This window comes from Triticum aestivum, chromosome 3A, assembly GCF_018294505.1.
Source record: "Triticum aestivum cultivar Chinese Spring chromosome 3A, IWGSC CS RefSeq v2.1, whole genome shotgun sequence".
Lineage (NCBI taxonomy): Eukaryota > Viridiplantae > Streptophyta > Magnoliopsida > Poales > Poaceae > Triticum > Triticum aestivum.
In genome coordinates, this window is record NC_057800.1 from 1,712,122 (window position 1) to 1,725,017 (window position 12,896).

Here is a 12,896-nt window from a genome sequence, read left to right on the forward strand (position 1 = left end):
ATTTCTATATATGATGTGATCGAATCAAAGACATAGATCAGTAGTCCAAGCTGGGCAGAATCAAGAGGAGAAGAAGAGCAAGAAGCTAGTTAGCTGCTCCAATGGCGCCGGCGGACAGCCACGGGGAGTTTTTGGAATTGGAGGACGCGCTGAGGTACATGAAGATGGTCAAGAACCGGCACCCGGCGACGTACAACGAGTTCCTAAACGTCATGGCTCATTACAAGAGGGGCAGGTATATATGTCCAATCCATGTCGATCAACGTATTAATTCGCTCCATGCATGCATGGATCGACCGACCAACGTATGTATGACTTCGTGCAGGATCGGCATCGCCGAGGTGGCGTCGAGGGTGGCGGCACTGCTCAGGGACAGCCCCGACCTCATCGTCGGCTTCAACGCCTTCTTGCCCAAGGGCCACCGGATCCGTCTATCCGACGAACAAGCGGCGGCGATAGAGAAGCCAACGACCTTCGTGAAGGCGGTGATGAACACGCACCCGTCCACGTACCGCGAGTTTCTCCGCATCATATTCGACGAATACGGGAGGGACGGGTACGTAGTGATCCATACCTATGTATAGTTCATGGTTGGTTGGATCCATGGAGGTTAAAAAGTGGTTAACTAATATTATGAGATGTGGGTTCATGCATGGCTTCATGGCAGGATCGGCATCGCGGAGGTGGCGTCGAGGGTGGGAGTCCTGTTCCGGGATAGGCCGGACCTCATCGCCGGCTTCAACGCCATATTGCCAAGAGAGCACAAGATCAAGGTCGTCGGCGGGGTGGATGAGCATGAGCTTGCCGCTCGTTTCATGAGAGAAGTGAGCCTAGATGACCACGATGACGATAAGATCCACGATGGATGTAATTAATATCTCTCACTATTGCTATACTATTATACTCCATCAACGTAGAGCGAGCGTATATATTTTTCAAACTTCAAGCTTTGCATATTTCGGTAAAATCTGTTGAGAAAGTATCAACATCTACAATACTAAATTTAACTAGTAGGGTATGCTCGATTTTGATGCATGTGATCACATTGATTCCAACCTAAATCAATGCAATTATCGGTGAATGTTGTTAATATTGTAAAAAGTGTATCCTCGCTCGCGCTCATCATAACATGCTACTACCTCTGCCTGTAAAGAAATATAAGATCGTTGTTTAGATCACCACTTTAGTGGTCTAAACAATCTTACATTTCTTTACAGAGAGAGTATTTTCTAATGGGAAACGACGCCTCCTGCACTCCAAGTCTCCCTCTCCATTATCGCTTACCCCAGCCCTCACAATAACGCCATTCCCTTGGTGCTATTTTTAATTCTTGTTTCTCACGAACCATGTGCTGGTAGGTGTATAATTAATTAAATAAAAGCCGAGGGTGCTTTTCTATAGAAAAAGACAATGCGTGGCTCATCCAACGCCTCACCACTCCGGACCTCTGACATGTGGGCCGCATTCATGCTAACATGCCACGTGAGCACGAGATACAACTCGATACGGAAGAAGTGACCGTATATGCACGCATAGACAAGTTATGTTACTACAATGACGCATAAACTGAACATTGGATGCAAGTTCTTTTACTGCCACTGATGTTACCTTTTCAAGTATTCATTAGTTTCGAAGCCATCAACGCGAAGGACACAACAATTAATTGTTTGCGACGTAGACATCAGTTTAAAATATATTTCTGTTCAAAATTTGGATTTGAGAAGAAAGAAGAAAACACGTCCATCAAATTCAAACCACCTGCACCCCTCGAACAGCAGAAAAATCTCATCTATCGACCCTCCACATGGGATTATTTATTTTCCCACGTATCATGGGAAAACAAATACTAAGCACATCCAACAACTCCCTCAATCCCATGGAAGGAAAGACAAAATCTCATCAATCAACCTCCTTAATTCGAGGCTTCGAGCATATCTTACTGACCTGTCGCCACTGAGGCGACGCTCCGCGGGATATCTCTCCAATCAGTGTGATTCGGAAAGACCTCGGCATACTAAATTTTGGCCCAAGCAAAAACAAAGCATAAGAGAGAGCTAAAGAATAGCAAGGGTTAGTTGCCCAGGCATTTGTCGCCAGAAAAAGTGCTTCGTCTACCTCCAGTCCGGCGTGAGATCCCGTTCCATCGCACATGCGATGCGGCTGCCCCGGCCTGGGTACGCGCGCGCACATATTTTATCTTTCAAAGTCCAAACTTGTTTGTTCCCTAGTTACTTAGTTTAATGAGTCGCACACAAACACACATTTGCTATTATCTAGCCCCGCAGACCAAGGCTTGACCCCCGGCCTCACTCCCCACCCCCCCCCCCCTTCCTCGCTCACGCACACGATGAAGCACGCGGCGGCGCTGCTGCTGATACTAGCTGCAGCTGCTCTTGTGCTGCTGATACTAGCACCAGCTGCTCATGTGCTGCTGCCTTCTGCGCAATACCACTGGCTCAACCCCGAGATCCAAGATGCTGGCGGGCTGGGCCGGCAGGGCTTCCCGGAGGGGTTCGTGTTCGGGACAGCCACATCGGCGTACCAGGTGGAGGGGATGGCGGAGCAGGGAGGGCGAGGGCCAAGTATCTGGGACGCCTTCATCAAGATACCAGGTAAAAACATTTCTATCGATTTGGTTCATCTTGCTTTTTTTCCTACCTCCAGTGAACAAGTTGTAGTGGTGCTACTACGGCGTACATCTTGGATCTAAACGGGCTGTGTTGTTGGGAGGATAGGGACGATCGCCAGCAACGGCACCGCCGATGTGGCGGTCGATGAGTACCACAGGTACAAGGTGTGTGCACTCAACGATTAGTCATCCTGATTGCTCTGTTTTTGGGGCTGTTTTCTAGTGTGTCCTCACCTGATGCTTCACAGAGGTGTTTATTAATTATGAGGTGTAGGAGGATGCGGACATAATGAAGAACATAGGCTTCGAGGCGTACCGGTTTTCCATCTCTTGGTCGAGGATTTTCCCAGGTATATATGTGCCATGATCTCTCCTCCAGCTGCAGCAGTTTCAATTTTCAAAAGAGTTTTTCATGGAAGTGGAGTTGTGTATGAAATTCAATTCTAGATGGGACTGGGAAGGTGAACTGGGAAGGAGTGGATTACTACAACAGGCTCATAGATTACATGCTTCAGCAAGGTAACTGGAATTGCCACACCTAGTTAGCTAGGCATGCAAGAAGCTCTTAATTAGCACCAGGGTCCGAATTTCTTGTTTAATTAATAACCCTTATTATAATGGTGGATTAGGCATCACTCCATATGCAAACCTCTATCACTATGACCTCCCACTGGCACTCCATCAGCAGTACCTTGGCTGGCTAAGCCCAAACATAGTGTAAGCATTTCATATAGTGATTATTTCCACATTTCAAAGTTGAATTTAAGTATGTGTCTTTGATACACCCAACTTTTTCTATTTTTACAAAAGGGGCGCGTTTGCAGACTATGCCGATTTCTGTTTCAAGGTGTTCGGAGACAGGGTGAAGAATTGGTTTACCTTCAATGAGCCGAGGTGCGTCGCTGCTTTGGGGTATGACATTGGCCTCCATGCACCAGGGAGGTGTTCTCAGTGCTCTGCAGGAGGTGACTCCACGACAGAGCCGTACCTTGCCGCGCACCATCTCATACTTTCACATGCTGCGGCAGTGCGGCGATACCGTGACAAGTATCAGGTAAGACTGACTGAAGATTACCTTCAAGTCATTTGTCACTTGAAGAATCACATATTGAATGGCAGTGCCTAAAAGTTAATTTTATTATGTTTCATTCAATCATTCTGTTCTATTTAATAGCATCACCAAAAGGGGAGGATTGGAATTCTCTTGGATTTTGTGTGGTACGAACCTTTGAGCAACAGTAATGCTGATCAAGCTGCAGCGCAGAGGGCAAGGGACTTCCACCTTGGATGGTAAACCCTGAACCAATTTACCCCAGGATAAAATTTTACTTCACAACTTCAAATTGGTCTACTAACTTTGTTTGGAGGGAAGCAGGCTAAAACTGTATGAATGTCCTTGCAGGTTCCTTGACCCCATCATCCATGGTAGCTACCCATTCACGATGCTCGAGATTGTCAAGGATCGGTTGCCACGCTTCAGTGCCGACGAGTCCACGATGGTTAAGGGATCCATTGACTATGTTGGTATCAACCAATACACTTCTTTCTACATGAAGGACAATGGGACTTGGAACCTCACGCCTGTCAGTTACCAGGATGATTGGCATGTTGAATTTGTCTGTAAGATCTGTCTCCTTCATGCCAACTCCTTCTGCTATGGCAGATGCTTCACATTCTCAGACCCCGTGATGTGTATGTGTCTTTGCAGTTAAACGAAATGGCGTGCCTATTGGAGCTCATGTAAGTGCAGTTCTGGATTACTCTTTACTATACCTTAAAGATGGATAAGTGCAGATTTTCTGTGGAACATTGTAACTGTAAGTTGGTTGAGTCCATGCAGGCAAACTCCTACTGGCTTTACATTGTACCATGGGGAATCAACAAGGCTGTGACCTATGTCAAAGAAAGATATGGAAATCCTACAATGATCCTTGCTGAAAACGGTACTTTCAACATCTTAAATGGCAATTGTTTCTTCCAGTAAAACAAATTACTACTTGTCGTTCTCATAAGGGCATGAGTGATCATCTAACAGGGATGGACCAACCTGGCAACATTAGCATCGCTGACGGTGTACGCGACACAGTAAGAATCCGGTACTATAGAGACTACATAACCGAGCTCAAGAAGGCGATAGACGATGGCGCCCGGGTGATCGGGTACTTTGCTTGGTCTCTGCTTGACAACTTCGAGTGGAGACTCGGCTACACCGCCCGTTTCGGTATTGTCTATGTGGACTACAAGACTCTGAAGAGGTACCCAAAGGACTCAGCGTTATGGTTCAAGAACATGCTCTCCCAGGAGAAGAGGAGCTAGTATTGCAAACTAGATCCCCGGGCGGATCAAATTCTTCTGCTTTCAGAATATGCATAGTGTAGCATTTTTTTATCATTGCATCGCAGATTTAGGTTAAAGAAACTGTTAATGACAAGCATTGAGATAGTTTCTTTTCCCCTTCTTATAATACAAATGGGAAGCAATTAGATCTCTTTTAAGTCAAAACACCGCTAATAGATCAGTTTAAGTGCACTGAAGCACATGCCATATATAATTGGCTACAATACTATCAAAGGGCACAATTTCAACAGCATAGACACGACCCCGCAAAGGAAAGCCAGTTGACCAATTCCCTGGATGCAAACTAGTGCACAAAAACTAACACTCGTTATATTTGATTACACGTCCTCCATAGGTTCGCTAGGGTTGTAGCGGACCGAATTCTGAATTGCTTTGTTTGTTACGGCCATATCAACTGATAATTAGAAGGGGACTGGAATTTTGTTTTCTAATGCTAAATTTAAATACTATTTCTAGTTATTTATATCATGGTAATTTTTTATTATTATTTATAAGAAACTACATAATTTTCTTGATCAACTCCTAATTGACCTCGGGGCTCAGGCTTGTCACAGATTTTCAGGCTGCCAATCCAGTTTGTACAGTAGGTTAAGTTAGCTCAAGGAATATGATTAGGCGTAGTGGGTGCAAACGGGTACATTGATACCCTCTAACTCTATTTAATTAAATAACAAGTTTTAGGGTTAGAGGGTACCCTAAAGGTCACCTATTTGCATCCCTAGTAAGGCGGGCTAACCAATGCACGATGGATAAATAGAACTAGAGTGTAACGTGCGACTTATCAGTCTGTTCTTTGGTCATGAGTTAGCTCTCCTCTTTCTATTTTATACGTGTCTATTACGGCAGGTTCATTGTGTGTTTCACCTAGGCTGGGTTGGCATTTAATTGTGGTCGTCATGTTGAATGTAGTTGTGTCGTTTCTTTTTGTCGATATGGGTCTTATTTGGAATAGGCGGTATGTGGTGTTCATGGCGGAGGGAGCTGTTGGCTGATTAGTTGTCATGTTGTTATACGTCTAGCATTGGTGTCCATCAATGGTGTTCATATGAGCCCCATGCTAACACTATCGATTACTTGCTAGTAGGTCGATACCCTCGGGCAGCAAAGCACACTTTTACGAATAGCCCCACCAACCACCTTCCAAAGCCCCAAGCCAGCACAGACAACTATTCCTAGGGACCTTAGTAAGGTAGTGGATTTGTTTGCGGCATGGGACAAAGGCACATCCCACTGCTAACCGCCTTCTACATAGTTGTAATTAAACATAGGCCGGCTAATGTGGCAACGTATGACCTATAAGAACATGAGAAAAAACTACATAGGACGAATTGTGCCTGTCTAGGAGGAGGAGCACCCCACCTTCTAGTACATATAAGATGTACGAGAATAAGCTAAGTTAGAACCTGACAGGTCGTTGTAAACAAGGAAAAAGTTAAATACAAGTCTTGAACTTGTGGACGAAAGCTAAATCAAACCCTGAACTTTCAAACCCCGAAATCAGCACACCAAACTCTCAAATCTCGGTCTATTTTGAACCTTGATAGTAGAAGTAGAAGTAAACATGATTATAATTTGTTTTGTATGTAAACATCACAAACTACAAGCCAGTTTCAAATAGCAAGGACGAGAGGAGTCTATTAGAATACACAACATGTTGACACCTCATATACCCTAGAACTGTTTGACAATCCTATTTTACGAACCAATATTAGGATATTTGTTTGACTCATGAAAGTAGAATCCATTATCAAGATATTTATATATGTTGTGCACAAACACACATAACACAATTTAATACATAGAAGTGCGATTTTTTTACATTTTTTATGCTTTGTTGAAATGTAAGTCAAGTCAATTCTATAATATACCTCAGATTAAAATTTCAACAAAAATAACACAATTTCATGCACAGATTTATCCTAGTTTTCTCAAATGATAGAAATGTACTATTTATAATAATAAACTTTGTTTAGTTCTAATATACCTACTCATTTGCTCAATGATATTGTTTCATACAACAGATATAGATAGTGATGAAAATTATACGATTCCTTCTGTATCTATTCAAATTACGGTTGAAATTTATTGGCAGGTAAAAGTGTTCGATATAAATGCATGATTTGGGAGTCACCTCCTCTTGTTCATGGTTGATTTGAGATATAAGGTGGTGGGTTTCAGCGTGATTTGGGTTTACTGAATGAATTTGCTGATGTCATTGACGTAATTTGTATTCATCAGAGTTTCATAGACCATGCGACCACGACGAATAAGGAGGGATGACCGGGAGGGTTGGGGGTTGGACCGTCGGTTGCAGTGTATGGGGATCCAAACCTTGGCAACTTCTACAGGTAGATCAGAGGGAGCCGAGGAGGTTTACAAGATCCATGATGCGGTCTATAGGAAGCAGGTTTGAAAGATCCATGGTGTGTGGTGGATGCATTGGGGTAGAGGAGGGAGTGGGCGGTGCAGCGGGATGGATCTCTCGCCGGTGAGGTGCAATATTTTGTGGTTAAAGATGGAGACGTGAGTTATGACACAGTTAGATTAGCGTGCATCCTCCGGGTGATTTGGACCGAGTTCTTTTTAGCGTGATGTAGGCCGTCGATATTGTAAGGATCAACGGCAGGCAACCAGTCTGATGTTTGCTTCCTACCAGACGTATGATAGGGAGTGTTTATCAATCATATTTCATTTTGTTGAGTTCATTCGCCTGCAGAGAGGTTCTGCCTAGTCCGGCCCATCATATGCGAATATTTTTTCCGGTTTAAATAGGGCCAATGGGGGTTGTTATTTGTTCCGGATTTCTTGGTTTTCCCAGGGGCACACCGTATCTGCGTGGACCGGTTTCTACGTTCGGCCTTTTTATCGTTTTTCGGCATCTACTTCATTTTTCTTTTTCATATTTTCTTCCTTTTCCATTTGTCTTTCTTCTTTTTTCAGTTTTTCCTTTTTTTAATGTTCATTTTCCATTCCTTTTACCACTTATCGTTTTATTTGCTGTTTTATATTGTCCTTCCCTTTTGCTTTTCTATTCATGTTTTTATTTGTATTTTCCTTTTCACGTCTTCTTGCCTTATCTATTTTGGCTTTAATTGCTTCTTTTCATTCTCTTTCCTTTCAGTTTTACATTATTTTTCATGGTGTATTCAAATAATTTCAACATGCATGTATATAAAAAGTATATAATATATTTTAAAAAGGGTTCATCACATATTAGAAAATGCCAAAATGTATTTGTAAAACATTTTCTCAGTGTATTTATAAAAATCTTCATTATTTATTGTTTCGAGAAAATGTTCATCACATTTAATTGTTTTATCATCCATTGTAATATGTTCATCATGCGCGGTACTTGTCGGAACCTGAGAGTTTTCCCTTTTTTCGTACATCCATTTATTCAAAACGTCTTATCTTTTAAACCATGCTTCCAAATCTCGAACCGCTTCATCTTTGGATTCCTCACGGCGATGTCCTCAAAACTAGATCCCATGTTGATAGATTTTATGAACTTTGTTTCACAAAAAACGGACGAAAAAACCATACTGGGAGCACATTTTTTCCCCTTTCCGAAAGCCATTTCCGGTAAGCATGGCCGTGCCTCTTGCTGAAGCAAAACCGTACTTCTCGTGGAAGGACAAAAAAGAAGGGCGTCTTTTTTCCGTTTCTTAGAGGCACGGCCGTACCTCTCGCGGAATCAAATCCGTGCATCTCACGGAAGCAACACCGTGCCTCTCATGGAAACAAATCAGTGCCTCTCGCGTAAGCAAAACCATGCCTCTCACGAAAGAAGAAAAAAAGTGTTTTCTTCATTTCCGAGAGGCACGGCTTCTTTCTTGTTCTTGTTGATTGTTGTGTTAAATATGGCTCCTGATTGGATACAGACTTGCCTAAAATGATTGGTGCTGTTGCAGTTCATCTACATTTATTTTGGACATTGATTCTTGATTTACCCTATTACCATTTCCAAACTTAACTACCTCTCTCTCTCTCTCTCATGTTGTTTCTGATGATCTTCCATGTGTCATGTCTGACAATGGTGTTTCATAAAAATCCAAGCAGGCTCCATGTGAGGTGAATCAAGGTAATCTATATATATGTAGTGAAGGATAAGCTCCTCTCCCTCATGTTGTTTATGCATATGTTATTTTTCAGTCAATTATTACCGAAGCTTCCATGTGATTGTTTTCATAGAAAGTTTCCCTCCTCATGTCAAACCGTTTTATCTCTTCTACACAGGTAGTTGGTAGAATATGTTGCCTTCAAAGCAGAGGTTTGTGAATTTTATGCCAGGTGCGCAGCTTTCATTTTAATTTTTTTATGCTTGAGTCCTAACATTTCATTTCTATGAGATTTTGAGTCGTAATATTGTTATGTTTTTTGAGCTCTTGAACATTTGCCTGCACAAAAATGATCTATAATAATTTCCTTCATTAAGAGGTCTTTGTGGTTTTGTTATGTTTGTTGTGAATCCTTATCAGACAGTTGAAGTTTGCTGATAGGTTCTGTTATGAGGGACACCGTATTCTTCTTCCTTGGTAATAGATTTTTTTTTTGGCATTTAACTTGAGAATTCTACCAACATTCAAATTTCTGAAATTTTACCTGAGCAGACATAGTTCTTAATTTGAGTTGGTTTTAGCACTTTCTATGTGCTCTGGACATATAAATGGGAGTACGCTATTGAAAAGTCTCACTGCTCATTTGGTCGTAAATTAATTTGGTGAGAGCCTTATTGTGGGTGATTCTCACTATGATTTGAGCAAGGCCTATGCATTTCAAATAGCAAAGGTTCTCGACGCTGGTAATTAGTTTTCACTACAAAATAATTTTAAACTCTGGCTGCATTCAGAGATATTAGAAGGTCCTTGATGTGGTTTTGGACCTGAACGTGTGGTGGTGATCCTTGGTGACCCGATTATGAAAGTGCTTTTCCTTGGTGGGCAAGCCTGGCACACATTTAAGGTTCTATTTTCGGTACTTATATTGTTCATGGGTTTGTTCTTCAAGGTAGGTCCTTTCTGTACTGTACTGCAGTCACTAGGAAAACATGTCTCATGTTTACTACTCCCTCCGTCCTAAAATGTAAGACGCTTTTTAACACTACACTAGTGTAAAAAAAACGTCTTACATTATGAGACGGAGGGAGTACATTTTACACTAGATGTTCCTAGATCTTGCATAGCATTTTAGTTACTCTTACTTTTTTTTCTATCCTCAATGAGACAACTTTCAACTAAAAAAGCTATATTTCAGGATAAAGTGTTAATAATTATGTCATAATTAGTTTTTAAATCTCATACTGAGCTCATATAGTGCAGTAATACTGAACTCTTACGTCATAATTATGATGTGTTTACAAATTTTAACTGAGACGTTTACAGGGCGTGCGCGTACCCCTAGGTTGTCAATTTGACCAACCTAATACAAGTCATATATTACAAAAAATATACCAACATAAACTTTGGAGTTTCTATTTTCAAAAGATATAATTTTTGTGTTATATAGTTTATATTAGGGTGATAAAATTGGCAACCTAGATATACGCGCAGGACTTGTAAACTGAAACGGAGGAGTAATTAGATAGAGAGAAGAAAGAAAAACTAACTACACAATGAGCGAATGAAACCCGAACGAACACATAGGAGTGAGCAGCAAAAAAACCGGCAACACAGGCCAGCCTAGTAGTAAACTATAGGAGAAGAACACCTTCACGCGATATTGGAATAGGGCTTGTCAGGACTATATCTCGCCCGTACCGATTCCAATTCCTATTAGGAATAGCCTATGAGCTAGTGCAGTAGGGCAGGCCCAATACTGAAAGGAAAACGCTTCGAGAGGGCGCGCCGGCCGAACTTTCGGCCGGCTCGAGCGCCACGCTGGCTCCAGCCTCCACGAAACTACCTCCGCGCAAGACATGTGTACGTGGATGTGATGCTGGAGCGAGCCTCTGCAAATGCTACAACCAGCAAATGCTTTTGCTGGAACCAAGGATGAAGGAAGCTAGCGACGGTGGCGCCCAGGATTCGATGATCCGCGGAAATGCTGGAACCAACACATTTTTTTGCTGGAACCAGTGATGCAGAAAGCTGGAAGGACAACGCTGAAAAATGCGCCTGATGGCAAAAAGTTGCATCCGCGTTTGTTGGAGCTGCATCCGGCACCGGGGAAAGCTACATCCATTGTCGGGGGCGGTGCTGGGACTATGAATGGAGAAGCTGCAACCGTTCCACAGTGGTGTTGCTACCGGCGGCGAGCTGGGTGCCAGGTGGCGTTGGCAGTGCGGTGACTTCGAGGCAGGTGCCGATGCGGGGGGGGGGGGGGGGCGAGGGAGGGGGGACTGTGTTTTGCTGCAATCTGTTTTTTGTTGGGATCAGCACCGCCAGATGCTGGAACCGGCGTTGACCATGGAAGCAATTTTTGTAAGCGGGGAAGGTTATCTGCGAGGGCGGCGAGCGACGGCAAACTGGCGGTGCGGAGGTGTTGCGAGCTCGCTTGACTCACGCGACGGTGTGGCGGGGGCTGGCAGCGCTTGCGCCGGAGCGAGTTGGGGGAAGGAAAGCTCGATGCAAGGCAGGAACGGAGTGAATACAGAGAGATCGAACAGTTCACAAGACCTGAATTGGACGGTTAGGACGCGACCGGCCGAAAGATTGGACCGGCGCGCCGGCGCCTATCAACGCCCTGAAAGGAAAACGCTTCGAGACAGCGCGCCAGCCGAACTTTCGGCCGGCTCGAGCGCCACGCTGGCTCCAGCCTCCACGAAACTACCTCCGCGCAAGACATGTGTACGTGGATGTGATGCTGGAGCGAGCCTCTGCAAATGCTACAACCAGCAAATGCTTTTGCTGGAACCAAGGATGAAGGAAGCTAGCGACGGTGGCGCCCAGGATTCGATGATCCGCGGAAATGCTGGAACCAGCACATTTTTTTGCTGGAACCAGTGATGCAGAAAGCTGGAAGGACAACGCTGAAAAATGCGCCCGATGGCAAAAAGCTGCATCCGCGTTTGCTGGAGCTGCATCCGGCACCGGGGAAAGCTAGATCCATTGTCAGGGGCGGTGCTGGGACTATGAATGGAGAAGCTGCAACCGTTCCACAGTGGTGTTGCTACCGGCGGCGAGCTGGGTGCCAGGTGGCGTTGGCAGTGCGGTGACTTCGAGGCAGGCGCCGATGAGGGGGGGTGGGGGGGAGGGGGACTGTGTTTCGCTGCAATCTGTTTTTTGTTGGGATCAGCACCGCCAGATGCTGAAATCGGCGTTGACCATGGAAGCAATTTTTGTAAGCGGGGAAGGTTATCTGCGAGGGCGGCGAGCGACGGCAAACTGGCGGTGCGGAGATGTTGCTAGCTCGCTTGACTCACGCGACGGTGTGGCGGGGACTGGCAGCGCTTGCGCTGGAGCGAGTTGGGGGAAGGAAGGCTCGATGCAAAGCAGGAACGGAGTGAATACAGAGAGATCGAACAGTTCACAAGACCTGAATTGGACGGTTAGGACGCGACCGGCCGAAAGATTGGACCGGCGTGCCGGCGCCTATCAACGCCCTGAAAGGAAAACAACGCGAGGCATGTGTACATGGATGTGATGCTGGAGCGAGCCTCTTCAAATGCTACAACCAGCAAATGCTTTTGCTGGAACCAAGGATGAAGGAAGCTAGCGACGGTGGCGCCCAGGATTCGATGATCCGCGGAAATGCTGGAACAAGCACATTTTTTTGCTGGAACCAGTGATGCAGAAAGCTGGAAGCACAACGGTGAAAAATGTGCCCGATGGCAAAAAGCTGCATCCGCGTTTGCTGGAGCTGCATCCGGCACCGGGGAAAGCTACATCCATTGTCGGGGGCGGTGCTGGGACTATGAATGGAGAAGCTGCAACCGTTCCACAGTGGTGTTGCTACCGGCGGCGAGCTGGGT

The 12,896-nt window shown here is 44.6% G+C and overlaps 2 protein-coding genes across 2 annotated transcripts; both read left to right on the top strand.

Moving 5' to 3' along the window:
* The first annotated feature begins 44 nt into the window (after window positions 1-44).
* Window positions 45-1,726, top strand: LOC123057414 (paired amphipathic helix protein Sin3-like 4). The gene is made up of 3 exons (XM_044480405.1): window positions 45-235; window positions 326-556; window positions 668-1,726. Exons 1-3 carry the CDS (start codon window positions 102-104, stop codon window positions 873-875), a joined length of 573 nt encoding a protein of 190 aa, XP_044336340.1. The 5' UTR covers window positions 45-101; the 3' UTR covers window positions 876-1,726.
* A 611-nt stretch (window positions 1,727-2,337) lies between these two features.
* LOC123057415 (beta-glucosidase 26) lies at window positions 2,338-5,104 on the top strand. The gene is made up of 11 exons (XM_044480406.1): window positions 2,338-2,612; window positions 2,736-2,794; window positions 2,904-2,979; window positions 3,077-3,148; window positions 3,259-3,346; window positions 3,440-3,683; window positions 3,804-3,919; window positions 4,032-4,249; window positions 4,338-4,369; window positions 4,470-4,572; window positions 4,665-5,104. The coding sequence occupies exons 1-11, from the start codon at window positions 2,348-2,350 to the stop codon at window positions 4,943-4,945; spliced, it is 1,554 nt and encodes a 517-aa protein (XP_044336341.1). The 5' UTR covers window positions 2,338-2,347; the 3' UTR covers window positions 4,946-5,104.
* Window positions 5,105-12,896: the final 7,792 nt, after the last annotated feature.